Source organism: Coenobita brevimanus, chromosome 96 (assembly GCF_032717465.1).
Source record: "Coenobita brevimanus isolate Jiangsu-jjx chromosome 96, ASM3271746v2, whole genome shotgun sequence".
NCBI classification, from domain to species: Eukaryota; Metazoa; Arthropoda; class Malacostraca; order Decapoda; family Coenobitidae; genus Coenobita; species Coenobita brevimanus.
This window is the reverse complement of record NC_137049.1, coordinates 29,207,270-29,223,399: the sequence shown is the minus strand read 5'-3', so window position 1 is coordinate 29,223,399 and position 16,130 is coordinate 29,207,270. Positions and strand designations below refer to the sequence as shown.

General features: G+C 44.8%; 1 protein-coding gene across 1 annotated transcript in view; it reads left to right on the top strand.

Annotated features, from left to right (window-relative positions):
• LOC145413524 (plexin-B-like) overlaps nt 1-16,130 on the top strand; it is a 178,049-nt gene that overhangs the window by 90,651 nt on the left and 71,268 nt on the right. Inside the window, exon 4 of the mRNA XM_080283219.1 lies at nt 12,632-12,764. Coding sequence (XP_080139345.1) covers nt 12,632-12,764 — 133 coding nt within the window. The remainder of the gene's footprint in view (nt 1-12,631; nt 12,765-16,130) is intronic.

The window sequence follows — 16,130 nt, the reverse complement described above, 5'->3', positions numbered from 1 at the left end:
CTCTTCTTCCCTCCTTCCTCCCTCCTCTCTTTTCTTTCCTCATTTCTTTCACTTCTGTCTTCCTCCCTTTCCTCTCCTCCTTCCTGCTTACTTCCTTTGCGGTCTTTTTACCTTCTTCCTTGCTCTTCCTTCCTTTCTGTCTCCTCACTCCTCTTTATTTCCTCTTTCCTCTTCCCTCACTTCCTTCTACCTTCCTCCCTCCTTCCTCTTCTCAATTCTTCCCCACTTCCCTCTCCTCCCTCCGCTTGTCTTCTTTCTCTCAACTCACTTTTCTCCCTGGCCTCCCTTCTTCTCCAGTTCTCTCCTCCCTCCTCTCCCCTCCTACCATCCCTCATCCCTCCTTCCTCACTCTTCTTTCCTTCCATTTTCTCCCCCTTCTTCCTCCTCATCTACATCTCCTCCCCTCCCCTGTTCTCTTGCCCTTCTTAATTTCCTCTTATCTCTCTTCCCATCGTCATTCTTTTTCTTTTTTTTCAATATTTCTTTCATACTCTGGTTAATGTTATTTTTATTTTATTTTTTCTTACTATCTTCTCATCCTCTCTCCTTTTCTCATTCATGTTTATTTTTTTGTACTCTATGTGTTTCTGTTTCACCTAAAATAACTTAATCAGTATAACGGTGTAGCTTATCGTGAAAGATTTGTTATTATTATCATTATTATTGTTATTATTATTATTATTATTATTATTATTATTATTATTATTATTATATTTTTCCATAGCCACAGTTACCACCACCATCATCCCCACTATCCTTGACATTTCGGCCATCACCACCTTCCCACCTTTATATATTATCGTTATTACCAGCACCACCACCGTCATTGCATCTGCTATTACCACCATTCCCACCACCACCACTACCACCACCACTAATGTCACTGCTACTACTCCATTACTACTACCGTACTACTACTACTGTTGCTGTTTCTGCTACATATATTACTTCTAGTACTATCACTATTACCATGGCTACTACACTGTCACTTCCTCTGTCATAATAACCATCACTACCATCACCATTATCACACTAGTACCATGTCACCCAATGCAGTACCACCTGTCCCACACTACCACCATCACTGACACCCTAATGATGCTGGACCCGCCACCACAACCTCTGCTACCACCATTACTATCATTGCTACCATCACCTCTACCATTACCACCACCACTAATACCACAAGCACTTCTTCCACCAAAGCGACAACTACCACTTTCACTCCGAACATCTTTTAGTGCCACCACCACAGTCTTCTCTACCTTTAGCACTCTCACTACCACCACCACCACCACCACCATTGCTACTACTACTACTTATACCACTACTATTACTACTAGTAGTAGTATAGTAGTAGTAGTAGTAGTAATAGTAGTAATAGTCACCATCACAACCGTCAATATAACCTCGACTCTCACCAAAACTACCACCACTACCATCATCATTATCACCATTACAGAATATCCCACAACGTCTACAACAGACACAACCACACCCATCTCTACACGCACCACCACAATCACCTCTACCACAACAAGCACCACCACAACCATCCCTACCACTACCACTTCTATTCCACCCATTATCAATTCAGTAAACAATTTCGTGGTAGCAGAGAGCGTGACCAAGTGCTCCCCGTCTCTCCCCCGCCTATTTTCGCCCCAATACCGTCCCCAATTACGGTCGAAACTCCCATATTTTTCCCAGGCGTGTGTAATTTAAGTGCCACAATCAATCACTAAGGATGCTATTACCTAGTTTCGTGGGGCTGCGTTAATACTCACGGTAGCAGGGTCTGTTATTCCTCCTGCTATTAATATTTTCCCGCTTAATATTCGCCTTTCTTTGTCGATGCTACGGCTGGGTATTGTTGCCTGCGTCGTGAAATGGTGTGTGTATATGGGAGCGTCGCGTGCTTACTTTGTTGTTGCTCTTGTTGTTGATCTATCTTCTTCTTCTTCTCACGGCATACCAGCTGACCAATAACGTCCATGTTCAATGAGAGTATTTTCCCCTCTAAGCCTCACCAACCACCATCATCCCAGCCCATCCCGATCACCCCATCCAGTCCTGAAATATCTCAAAATCCATCGCACTGATACAGCTGATTTGTGCACACGTCTCATTATGCATGTTCTGAGACGATATGTGTTGATATGAATGATGCGATGGACTCAGAGACCTTAAAGGCCTGAAGACCTGAGCTGCCCTATCTCAGAAATCGTTGCAGTGATATGGCTGACGTACTACACAAGTCTCTGTAGATTTACGACAAAAGTCTTTTTAGCCATGACCTAAATCAAACATGTTCTTTCTCTCCTTCTTTCTATTTTTTTTTTTTAAGTTCAGTCGAGCTCATGGGAGTAAAGTGACCTGAAAGTACGAGAGCTGATGTGGTTCTGTGCCAATATGCACGGTTTTTGGCATGCTTGAAATGAAGTGGAATAACTAAGATAAGCCTAAGCTGCTGTGAATGCACGTGACTGAACCTGGATGGATCTTATGAGATTCAGTTTTATGTGAAAATCTTAAATGCATGTACAGTATATGGACGGAAATGGACCTAACGCAACCTGACTGCGCTTGACCTGTCCTGAACTCAGCTAATTATACCTGAATGACCCTAAATTGACCTTAACATATCAAAACCAACCGGACTAGATATAAATGAACCTGGAGTGAATAAAGTGGACTTTGAATGCTATGAGTAATTCAGAACTTGGCTATTATCACTTAATGAGGATGACAGTATCTTAAGTTGTCTGATTAAACTTCTGGTCTAATTATTTCATGCCGGAAAATCATAGGCCTTTACTACTGTTGTACGTATAATGGTTTTATTAAATGACACAGGTACACGGTCGACTAAGCCCCCCCCCCACCTTTTTTTTAGAGTCGTTTCGAAAGGCAGGCTACTTTGCTGATTCTCTCTCTCTCTCTCTCTCTCTTTCTTTCTTTTTTTTTCTCTCTGATTTCATAGCCTTCCTTTAGTCATCTTATTTTTCTTTCCTTCTTTCTCTCCCCATCTTTTTGCATCATTTATTTTCCATCCTTCTTCCTTCATGTCCATTCTCCCCTCTTCCCCCATTCCATTCTTAACCTTCTCCCTCCCCTTCCCATTACCCTCCCAGTACCATACATCCATTCCTCTGATCGTCCATACCACCTGCTACCCTCCCTTCCCTCCCTTCCCCTCCCCTCCTTAACCTCTCTCCTTCCCCAGCTCCTTCTCAATCCCCCTCTTTCCTCCTCCCCCTCCTCCTTCTTCCTCACCCCTCCTTCCTTCTCACCCCCTTTCCTTCTTCCTTCCCCTCACTCCCTTTTCTCTCTCCTTACTCTCACCCCCTTTCCTTCCTTCTCTTCTTTACCCCCATTCTTTTCTCTTCCCTTTCTTCATCCCCTCTCCCTCTTCACTGCTCTTCCTTAGCATCATCACCCATTTTCTCCCATTGTCCCTTCCTACTTCCTTCTTCCACACTTATCTCTGTCTCCTTCTCTCTCACTTTTCTCACTTCTCCCTACCTATCACTCCACACTTATGCATCTGTCCTTCCCCTCATTCTTTCCTCCCTCCGTCTCCTCACTTCTCTTTCCCGTCATCGCCCTCATTTCACCCTTCCTCCTCTCCCTCCCTCCCTCCCTTCCTTTCTCCCTTCCTCCTTCTCCTTACTTCTCTTTTCCTCCTTCCTTCCCCCCTCCCTTTCACGTTTTTCTCCCTCCCCACCTCCCCTTCTCCCTACCTCCTTCCCACCCTCCCTACCTCCCTCCCGCCCTTCCTTCTTTCTCTCATTTTCCTTTCTTCTTCCCTGCCTTCCTCCCTCCCTACAGCCTCACCCTCTTCCACCTGCGTCTTTCTCGCATCAACTTCACATTCCTTAATTTCCTCCTCTTCCACTATCCTTCATCCTGTACTTCGCCACATTGCCTCATTTCTTCTCTAATTTCCGTCCTCTCTCTCTCTCTCTCTCTCTCCATTCCCTCCCCCTTTCATATACTTTCTCACCTTCTTGTGTCACCTCCCTTCTCCGTCCCCTCACCCTTCCTATCTCCCTCTCCGCCTGTCCCCTCCCCTTCCCCTCTTCCTCTTCCCTCCTTCCCTTTCTCTCTCCTTCCCTTCCTTTTCCCCTCTGTTCCTCTCTCCTTTCCTCCCTCTCTTCAGTCCCTCTCTCTATTTCTCCGTCTCTATGTCACACTCCCTCCTTCCCTACCTCCCTTTCTTCATACCCTCGTCTCCTGACATACCTTCCCGCTTCCCTGTGTCAACTCCTCTCTCCTTCCCTCCGCCACCTTCCCTCCTTCCCTCCCTCTCTCCTTTCCTGCCTCCCTCCCTCTCTCCTTTCCTCCCCTCACTCCCTCTCTCACATACCTTCCCACCTTCCCGTGTCACCTATTCCCCCCCTTCCTCCCTCCCTTCCCCTTCCTTTCCCTCACCTCCCTCCGCCCCCCTGCCTTCCCTCTCCCTCGCCCCTCCCTCATCAGTATGCACGACGGGAGGTAAACGCGATCATTCCTCTCATTTGGAGGAACATTACGGAGGGGAGGTGTTTAATTCTCGGCCGGGGTTTTAGAGAGAGAGAGAGAGAGAGAGTTACATTTAGATACAGTCCACACAGGCCTTATGGTGGGAACAATGTGGTCATGCCTAAATATTAACTAAGGGGCCTCTCTCTGTTGAATGTAATGCCTGACGATAACAGTTGCCTGGGAAAGTGTTGGCTGAGAGAGAGAGAGAGAGAGAGAGAGAGAGAGAGAGAGAGAGAGAGAGAGAGAGAGAAACTTACTCCCTCGTCAGAGAAGTAAGCGATAAGGAAGGTACAGCAGAAGGCTTTTTACTTATCAATCCATGGGCTGTATAGGAAGAGTGAAAACACACACCTTCCAGGACTGAAATACCTGAGGAAAGTTTTGTGTGAAGAGAAAGTAATACTAAAAATAAAGTTGTAGGTAATGCAGAATTGAGTAAAACTGAAACTAGATCTACGGTTCTGAGCATTTTGACTTATTTTGTGTATAAACACGATGATAATTACATCTTTCCAGGTACCTAATGACATACACAAAAGATAAATTCAGCACGTGTAGAACTGACTAATCATGCTTCGACACAGCCAGTACTCACTCGATAATTGGCTACCGGCTTAGTCGTGAGAGAGAGATTAACGTTAATGTGACATCAAAACCGTACTTCCTATGATACCAGTTAATTAGAGGCGATAACTGCATGGGACAGTATACCGCTTGCCTTATACCACATCCAGTATACTATATCACTTACTGAGTATATCTAGCTTTTTTTTTTCTTTTTTAACAGATGTATGTGGTTATTTTTTATTCTATAACCGAATCTGTTTTTTTTTTTTTTTCCCGTTGATCTGCTGTGTCGCTGGTACAGAAATATTTGATAATCTACAAGCTTCCTCTCACTCAAGAATTGGAGAGGGACGCTTTGTTGTGGTGGCACCGATATTACCGAGTCTTTTCACTGCCCGATTATATAAAAGTCCCCATCCCAAAAAAGGTGGATAGTGGTCTGCAATCGTGCATTTTCGGCCTGCAGTCCACTGGGTACACGTTTCTGATTAGTCTGGGGGCCACTACTTCTACAACCAGCCACCTCACTACCACCTCACCATCACGACCACCACCACCACTTCCAACGTTATAATCACTCCCACCACCTCTACAGCCACCACTACTACCTCCATCTGTACAACCAACACCACCACAATCATCCCTACCACCAACTACCATCCATCACCGCCACCACCACTGCTGCTGCTACTACTACTACTACTACTACTACTACTACTACTACTACTACTACTACTACTACTACTACAACTACTACTACTACAACTACTACTACTACTCACATAAGTTTCATCGCTATACTCCTAATTCCTGTTGGTACCTGGACTCACTCGGATAATTTACCTTTGAAACAACTCTCTGACGGAGTGAACAAGTGGAGATCTCTTAGCCTTGCCTCAGCCACAGTGTTTTGGCGGAGGAAATAACTGAGAGAGAGAGAGAGAGAGAGAGAGAGAGAGAGAGAGAGAGAGAGAGGACACGCGGTCAGCTATAGCCATTGTCCGGAACTCTCCCTCCTTCACCCTTGACCCCTCTCACCCGCCTCTAGTCTCTCTCTCCATCTCTCCCCTACCTCCCTTCCTCCGTTCCCTCCCTTTACCCACTTATCCATCTTTCTTCTCTTCCTTCCTTCATTTTCCCGTCCGTCCCTCCACCAATCTCTCTCTTCATCCCTCCTTCATTCTGTCCTTCCCTCCCTCCATCTGTACATCCCTCTCTTCTCTTCCATCCTTCTTTCATCTTTCCTTCAGTTCCTCTCCCACATGTTATCTTTTTATTTTCCTTCTCCTATCTCTTTCTCTTCCTTTTTTTCAGTCCTTCCCTACCATCTCCTTTCCTTCTCTCTCTTCAATACCCCTTTTATTTTCTCTTCCTTTCTTCACTTTTCATTTATATATTTCTTTTTTTCCATCTTAACATCCATCCTTCCTATTTCTTCTTTTCCTTTTGTCCCAGCTTTCCTTCATCTATCCCTGCCTTCATCCTTCAGTCCTCTCTCTCTCTCTCTCTCTCTCTCTCTCTCTCTCTCTCTCTCTCTCTCTCTCTCTCTCTCTCTCTCAGCCTCCCTTCCCCTCTGTTAAGCTAATAAATAATAGGGCTTCGCCTTTGACCAGCCTAAAGGAAGTTACAGGAAGTTGTTAGAGGTCGTGGGAGGTAGTTGTGGGTTGTTGGAGGTTGTGGAAAGTTGTAAGGAGTAGCTGGGAGTTGTAGGAAGTTAGGAAGGGCTGTATGAAGAAGGTGGAGATTGCTTTAGGACACTTAGGGTTGAAGGAAATATCGCTGTAGAAGGCTTGAAGAAGTTGTTGAGCACGGGAGGAAGTGTGAGGTTGTGGGAGGTTGTTGTGCATTGTAGGAAATTGGTTTAGGTTGTGGGAAGGTGTTGTGGGAAAGTCTTTTGGGCTGTGGGTAGGTGATGGGGGATGGGAGAAATAATAAGAAGCTTGGAAGAGATAGATTGGAGGGAAGTAGAGAGAGAGAGAGAGAGAGAGAGAGAGGAAATGAAACAATGGACAACGAAAATAAGGAAGGATAAGGGTGAGGACACTTTATGGGCGACAGTATAAGGGTGACAGTGTGAGGGTGACTGTGAAGATGATGGCCAATATTAGGGTGACAACATAAATAAGGGTGACAGTATGAGGGTGACAATAACTGAGTAAGGAACAGTATAAGGGTGACCGTATAAGGATGACCATAAAAGAGTGACAGTATAAGGGTGACAGTGTAAGGGTGACAATATAAGGGTGCTACTGACAATAATAGGGTGATGGACTAAAAAGGTGACAGTATCAGAGTGAAAGTAAGAATGTAGGACAGGATATAAGGATACCTCTTTAACTGTGAGTATGAGGATCAGTATAAGGGTGACAGTGTATGAGTGACAGTATCAGGGTGACAAGATAAGGGTGACAATATAGGCCTTATGGTGAGGAACAATATAAGGGTGAGAATGCAAGGGTAACAAAATTAGGGTGACAGTATGAGAGTAAAGGGATCATATAAGAGTGACAATATAAGGCTGACAATATAAGGGTGAAGGGACAAAATAAGGGTGACAGTATTTGTGTGGCAATATAAGGGTGAAGAGACAAAATAAGGGTGACAGTTTAAGGGTGGCAATATAAGGGTGAAGGGACAAAATAAGGGTGACAGTATAAGGATGGCAGTGTAAGGGAGAAGGGACAAAATAAGGGTGACAGTATTTGGGTGGCAATATCAGGACGAAGGGACAAAATAAGGGTGACAGTATTTAGGTGGCAATATAAGGGTGAAGGGACAAAATAAGGGTGACAGTATAAGGATGACAGTGTAAGGGAGAAGGGACAAACTAAGGGTGACAGTATAAGAGTGGCAGTATAAGGGTGAAGGGACAAAATAAGGGTGACAGTTTAAGGGTGGCAATATAAGGGTGAGAGAGAGTGTAAATGTGGCAGTATAAGGATGAGGGGCAGTATAAGGGTGACAATATAAGGGTGAGGGGCCAGGATGGAGACTCCCCTCATTGGAACAAGGTTGGGAATTGTCCAGGGGTCCCAGACAATTGAAAGGCGAGGGGAGGGTGTGTGTGTGTGTGTGTGTGTGTGTGTGTGTGTGTGTGTGTGTGAGAGAGAGAGAGAGAGAGAGAGAGAGAGAGAGAGAGAGAGACATAAGCAAATAACTACTGAAAATGACTGATTGAGAGAAAATAGTGGAGGATGTGGGAAAGGAGAAAGAGGAAGGGAGGAAAAAAGAGTGGCCATTAATGAGAGAGAGAGAGAGAGAGAGAGAGAGAGAGAGAGAGAGAGAGAGAGAGAGAAGGGGGTCATCATTTACAATTCTGGACATAACGAAGATAGGTTTTTAAAAAGTCACAGTGAGAGGAAAGCCAGAATAAGAGAAAGAAGTGATAGAAAATGGAGGATGTTCAAAAGGGATTACTCAGAGACAAAGCAATAATAAAACCTAAGGAAAATAAGACAAGGAAATAAAAATAAAGGAGAGAATGACAATAAACGATAATAAAAGGAATCGCAAAAGAGAAAGCCAAAAAATAAATGATAGAGGAAAACGGAAAGCAGAAGATAACTGGAAATAGAGAAGAGAAGGAAGGAAGAGGGAAGATAAAGGAGGGAGACCGATGGAAGGAGAGAGGAAAGAGAGAGAGTGAGGAGAACTAGAGTGAGAGGAATGACAGGAGAGGAAAGGAGGGGAGACATGCAAATAGAAAGGGGAGGTAGGGAAGGAAGATGATGAAAGGAAGGGAGGAAAGAAGGCAAAGAGAAGGTTCAGGAAGGAAAGTGTATGTTCTCTCTTCTCTCTCCCTCTTCCTCTCCTATGGCCTTTTCTTCTTACTTCTCTTCCCTTCTCCCCTCCTCTCACTTTCTCTTCTTTCCTCCCTGTTTTTACTCTTCTCTTCTCTCCTCTCTTATTTTTTCTCCTATATTCTCTTCTCCCGTTCTCTTCTCTCCTCTTCTCTACTCTTTTCTTCTCTCCTTCATTGTCTAGTCTTCGTCTCTCTCAGCTCTGTTCACTCCTCCCTCCTCTTTCATTCTCCTCTTCCCTCTTCCTGTCACTCCTCTTCTGCTCCCTTTCTCTCCTTTCTTCCCCAATTCTCTCCCTCCTCTCTCCTCTTCTCCAGCCAACTATTCGCCAACAAGTGCTGATCCTGAGAAGTTTGTTGCGGGGAAGCTGTGTAAGTTAGTGTTAAGTCCTGCCCTGCCTCACACCTCACACCCTGCCTCACCCCTGCCTCACACCGCACACCCTGCCTTACCCCTTTATCACACCTCACATCTTGCCTCACTCCTGCCGCACCCCCGCCTTACCCTGCACATCCCCCCTCATCCCTGCCTCACACTTCACACTTTTCCTCACCCCTCACACCCTTCCTCATCCCTGCCTCATATCCCGCTTACCTCTGCCTCACCCCTGCCTCACTCCTTGCTTACCTCTGCCTCACCCCTGCCTCATATCTCACACCCTACCTCATCTCCCGCTCACACCTTTCACCCTGTCTTACTCCTGTCATACTAGCTCCCTGCCTGACCTCTGCCTCTTACCCCTTCCTCACATCCCTCTTTGCTTTACATCTCTACTTCACACCTTGCTTCATGACCCCTGCGTTACCCCTGCCCAATGCATGTCTCACAATCCTTTCTCATTCTTGCTCCACCCCTGCTTCTCACCCTGCCTCAGTCTTCACCCGCACACTTCTGCCTCAACCCGCACCTTCGCTCTCCACACACCCTGCATCATCACCTTGCCCCTCCCCACACCTGCCTCTCCCTAGACCCTGTCTCTCCCCACACCCTGCCTCACCCCGCCGCACCCTGTCCCATACCCTTCACGTTTTTCCCAACAACTCTCTCCCTTGACGTATCTTTAACATCTCTCTCTCTCTCTCTCTCTCTCTCTCTCTCTCTCTCTCTCTCTCTCTCTCTCTCTCTCTCTCTCTCATCGTTTTGCAAGTTCTCCTCCTCTTTTTTACTTTTATTTTCTCTCAATTCTTGTTTTCTTTTTTTTTATATTATCTGTCTTCCCTCCCTTATGTTTTCAGCTCCTGGCCTTCCCTCAGCATTTTAATTATATCCTTCAGTCTCTCATTTAATTTTTGTCCTCGCATTCCTCCACCTTTTATATATTTTTCAGGACACGTCATTCTCATTTTCTTCCTCCGTCCTCTCATTTCACTCTTCTGCTCTCTCCTCTCTTCATTTAACGTTTCTACTCTCTTCCCTCCACGCCCACTACAAAATCATCTTATATACTCTTTTCACTTTAACTTGGTCTAATATTGCTATCTTCTCATCTTGTGTGCTCAGTTGTAACAGTCAGCATTAGAATAGGGTGGTAGTCACGAAGAAGTGCTATGGGAAGGATGTAGAGCCGAAGCATTATCTCTGCCGTAGGACCTTGCGCAATAAACCGAAAAAAGACTAAAATCTGGGCCAAGTTAAGATGAAAGACCTATAGTACAAAGGGACCATTGTGGGTAAAGGTAGTGTCTTGTTCCTCCTCCCCCGTATATGCATCCCTCCATAACAATCTCTCTCCCGCCTGTGATTTTCCTCCTCTTGCGTCCTTCACTAACCATGTCAGTACAAAGGCATCAATATTTGCCTCATTCTTGTCATCCCCAAACGCTATTATTTACCTCTGGAATACCTTTTAACACCTGAGAAATTTACCTGATTCATCTCCCTCTCCGAATTTCTTCCCTCCATCTTAGTCCCTTCCTCTCGATTTCTTCCCCCCTCCCCACCACCTCCAATTAACCCTTAAGGTAGATGGCGTCACTTCTTAGCTTGTTCTGGATACCTGTAGGCAATTTTATTCAGCCCAGGAGCCCACCCCACACTCTGTCTCATACCCTCACATTTTCTAGACAACTTTCTCTCTGTCAGTCTGTTTGTCTGTCTATTTGTCTGTCTGTCTATCCTTCTGTCTCTGTCTGTCTGTCTGTCCGTCTGCCTGACTGTCTGTCTCTGTCTCTGTCTATCTGTCTGTCTGTCTGTTTGTCCGTCTGTCTGTCTGTCTGTCTGTCTGTCTGTCTGTCTCTCTCTGTCTGTCTGTCTCTCTCTCTCTCTCTCTCTCTCTCTCACCTAAAGTAATTGCCCTTCTCACTCAGATGCATCTATAGACACCTCGAGCTGACTTCCTTTCGTCCTCTCGATATCTATACCCTGTTCACGTTGACTTGGCGTAAAACAGCCGCCTCTTTACCTTGAATTCTCAGCTATAACAAGATATTGACACTAGAATATTATGCTAGTCATGACGAAGTGTCATTGAAGGGATGCTGAGCCTTCGTATTGTTTGCATTGTCACTGAGCTACGGGAGACAGTGACAAAAGAACAAAAATCTCCGCCTAATTAGAGAGAGAGAGAGAGAGAGAGAGAGAGAGAAAGAAAGAGAAATTCGAATCCTGGATGTGAGTGGGGATTTTTTATCATGTAAATCCTTCCAGTTCTGTCTCCGGCGACTTAAACTGTGTGAAGTATGGTAGTCTATCTGCGCATTTTTTTTTTTCCTAGCCTGACGAAGTTCCCTAACCATTTACGGCTCAGGTGATGTTCGAGTGTCGTCAGATTAGAGGGTCAATTAGGCTAGTAACCAAGGAGACTCATTCCTTCATCGCGTTTTGTGCAACCACGACTCAGTATTCAAATTCTGCAAGTGGCCCAATTCTGTCAGATAAAAGCACACCCAGTATCGTCCCGGACCCCCTACGCTCCAGTGAGGGTTGTTGATTGGCTGTTGTTTTTTATTACCTTTACCTCTCACCTGTCTGTCCACCTGCCCCATCGGTAATTAACATTCAGGTTCCCATGAGTCATTCTCAGATGAATAAAGCAATCTGGCGTTAGCTGGAAGCAGTTGTTTTGGTGACTTTTTGTTTTTATGTACGTATGTATGTATGAGAAATATAGCTATATCTGTATGTAGTTTTTATACGAGTATATGTATGTATGAGCGAATGTGTATATTTATATGTAGTATGTATGTATGTATGTATGTATGTGAGAACGTATGTATATTTGTATATATGTGTGTATGCATGTGTGTCGGAGAATGTATGTACGTATGTAACAAAACCCTAAACCGTGACAAATTTTTAAAAAGTAACTTGGCACACTTACCTACTGGGGGTCTCATAGCTGACTGTCCGAGCTGGGTCCAGATACATACTCTCTAATAGGGTTTATGCCATTCATCTGCCACGGTTTCGTTAGTGAAGTGTGGATGGCAGTGTCCGTAGAGTTTTTGAACTCACCCGGCATCATAAAATCGTGTAATATTAGATGGAATGAAATACAAGAGCTGCGTCGTTCATGGGAGGGTTAACTAGTCCCTCTTCCCCTAGGAACGAAATACAAGAGTTGCCCCGCTCATGAGACTTAACCATTTCCTCATCCCCTTGGAATAAAATGATAGAGTTGTCCCGTTTATGAGAGAGAGAGAGAGAGAGAGAGAGAGTTAATCATTCCCTCTCCCCTTTGGATTAAAATACTAGAGCTGTCCCGTTCATTAGAGTTATCCCTTGCCTCTACCCCACAGGTGCACGGTGCAGTCGGCGTGTCAGAAAGCCACCTTCTCGTCTCCGCGATGGCTCAGCTTCGGCGCCGGGCAGCAGTGCATCGACTTCGAGATGATCCTGCCTGACCGCCTACCCATCGACCAGGAAGCCACTGTGAGTCTCAGCCTTTTATATTCACCCTCTTAGTATGCTGGAAGTCTTAAATTGGGTATAGGGATGTCACCGTATGTCTTTGCCTTTATATTTACGCTATTAGTGAAGTGAAGTCTTGTGCATTATACTTTTATTTTCTCCAGACGATTTTATTAAGCGTGGAGGAGATTTTAAGAACTGGATGGGTTAGATAATAGTCACCATCAACCCCTTCAGTTAGTGTGGTCTTGCCTGGGTTGAATAAAATCGTCTGAAAAGAGCATGAATGAAATAAAAAAAAGACGCCACTGTGATAAAGGAATAAACTATGATTTTATTTAGTTACGGGAAATAGCAACCAGATTCGTATTCAGAGTTGATGTGATTTCCCAGCATCTCCTCCTTAGTGGTTTATTCTGCACATTACATCTTTGTTCTGTTATCATACAAAATGTTGATACTTAAAAGATATAAATAACCTACAGGAGAATGTGATGGTGTAGTTGGATAAATCGCTGAGGAAGAGGTACTGAGAAACCTCCTATGCCACCTATTACGGCGCTGCCATATTTGTTATTGCTATTATTATTATTATTATTATTATTATTATTATTATTATTATTATTCCTCTCTCTGATGCTATCGCTCTTGAGTATCATTTCTTTGGCTAACCCCAGTGGATTTTATTCACGGATAAGAAAATACTGCCTGATCATTACCACTCAGAGGGTTGGCACGGTGAAACTTAACATCTCAGAAGAGTTTTATCTATCTGTCAGTCTCTCTCTCTCTCTCTCTCTCTTTCTCTCTAAAAGTGCTACATCCCATCCTTTACTCTGCTTAGAACCTTATCTGCTTCTTATCGTCCTTTCGGGTATCACTGCAGCCACGTCTACTATCGGTCATATCACCACATCCTGCCAGCGTTTATGCTCTGCCAGGGGTACTTGGCAGCCCGGGTACAGCATATAACCCGTAGCTTCTCTCGTAAACACACACACACACACACACACACACACACACACACACACACACACACACACACACACAAAGTTCATATCCACACTTACTTTGGTCCTCCTCACGTTTTCTCACCACACTTCATATCCATGCTCTCCATCTGTACTCTTTCTACCCTAACTTGGCATAATATTGTAATTTATCGATCTTGAATACTGACCTGCAACGATACATTAACTCTAGAATATGATGCTGGTCACGAAGAAGTGTGTGTGTGTGTGTGTGTGTGTGTGTGTGTGTGTGTGTGTGTGTGTGTGTGTGTGTGTCTGTTGTCACTGAGCTACGTTAAATAAGCCAGAAAAGGACGAAAATGTGGGCCACTTTATACTGACCTCCAATCTCTCTCTCTCTCTCTCTCTCTCTCTCTCTCTCACACACACACACACACACACACACACACATACACACGGGAGTGCATAGTGTAGGGGAGTGTACACACATTATAGAGTGCATAGTGTAGGGTAGTGTACACACATTATATATATATATATATATATATATATATATATATATATATATATATATATAAAAAACAGTATTTGCATATTGTGTGTGTGTGTGTGTGTGTGTGTGTGTGTGTGTGTGTGTGTGTGTGTGTGTGTGTGGAGTGGGTAGCGTAGTGGAGTGTATATAATTCAAGGATATTGTTGTACATTGGAAGCTGTCAAGTGCACACCGGGTTAGTCTGGCTTTATGGCACTATCAGGTTCACGATATTAGCCCTGTCCTCCACCTCTTCTTGTCATCTCATGCCTCGCCTTCATTTCATTCCTCTTATTCTATCCTGTATTTCTCCTTCTTCACACCTTTTTTCCCTTCATTTCTTTCCTCTTATTTTACACCACATTCTTCTTCTTCACACCCTTTCTCCCTTCATTTGATTCCGCATGCTATACCCGATTTCTCCTTCATACCCCTTCTCTCCTCGTTTCATCCCTCTTACTCTACCTCTGCTTGTCTTCACACCCCTTTCTTCTTTTATTCCTCTTAGTCTTATGTCCTCTGTGTCACGTCTTCATTCCCTCTTCCTCACTTCCTCATTCATTGTCTTTTCATTTTCTTGGTTATTCTTGGCTTCTCCTTCATTCTTTTTCATTCCTGGTACCTTCTCTTCTTTCTGATAATTCTGCATTTCTTTCCTTCCGTCGTCTTATTTCTCATTCCTGTTCTTCATTTCTTGGCTCCTTTCTTCTCAGACCATATCTTCACTCACCGTATTTTCAGTTATTTTCTCTTCCTTTCTCCTCATATCTTGTATCTTTCTTCCATTCCCCCATATCCTTTTATTTTCTCTTCGTTTTTTTCTTTATTCCTCGTACCTTCTCTTCCTTCGTCTCATTCGTCCCCATCAAGAATCTATTAATCCTTCCTTGTCTCTTTTCTTTACCTTCTTTTCCTAGTCATCGCACACTTATTCCTCTCCCCTCCCTCCCTCTCTCTCTCTCTCTCTCTCTCTCTCTCTCTCTCTCTCTCTCTCTCTCTCTCTCTAGCACACCTCCAAGCACACCACCCCCAAACAGCACCCAGCTCCCCCCTCCCCCACAAGCAAGCCCCCCTGTCAAATCCGCCCTTTCAAGAGACCTCTGGCGTGCCATTAGATACCGCGGTAAGTGAGAGTGTTGTGGCGGCACCGAATTAATAGAGCTTCTCTGTTTTTAGCCCCGTGTTTGTTTATGAGGCAGGGAAAGACGGAGGGAGGAAAGGAGAAGGGAGTGGGAGATGAAAGAGGGAGGGAAGGAGAGAGGGAGTTGGAGATAGGCGTTGAAACGGGGAGGAAGGGAGGTGGGAATGGGAGATGAAAGAGGGAGGAAGGGAGGTGAGATAGAAAATAAAAGAGGGACGAATGGAGGTGGGAACAAGAGATGAAAGAGCGAGGGACGGAGGGAGGTAGGGAGGGAGAGAGGTGGAAATGTGAGGGCCTGAGGAAGGAAGACAGAGGGGAGAGAGAGGAAGAAACGAAAGAAGGGAGGAAAGTAGGAGTAGAAGATGAAGAAGGGAGGAAGGGAGATAAAAACAGAAGAGGAGAGAGGCAGAAAGGAAGAGAGAGAGAGAGGCGAGAAGGAGGAGTTGAGAAAGGGACAAATGGAGTCTGAGGAGATGGTGCAGGGAGAGATGGGGGAGGGAAAATGAAGGAGGAGTGTGAGGAGTTGAGAAAGGGAGGGAGAGAAGTAGTCTGAGGTGAGAGAAAGGAAGAATATGAGAAAGAGGGGGAGGGGAGTGGAAGATAAGAGAGGGAGAGGGAAGTAGGAAATAAGGAAGGGAGAAGGGAGTGAAAGATTAGGGTAGGAAGGAGGAAGGGGGAAGTAGGAGATAAAGGAAGGAGAGGAAGGAACAGAGAGGAGGAGAGAAATACGAAGGATTGGGAGG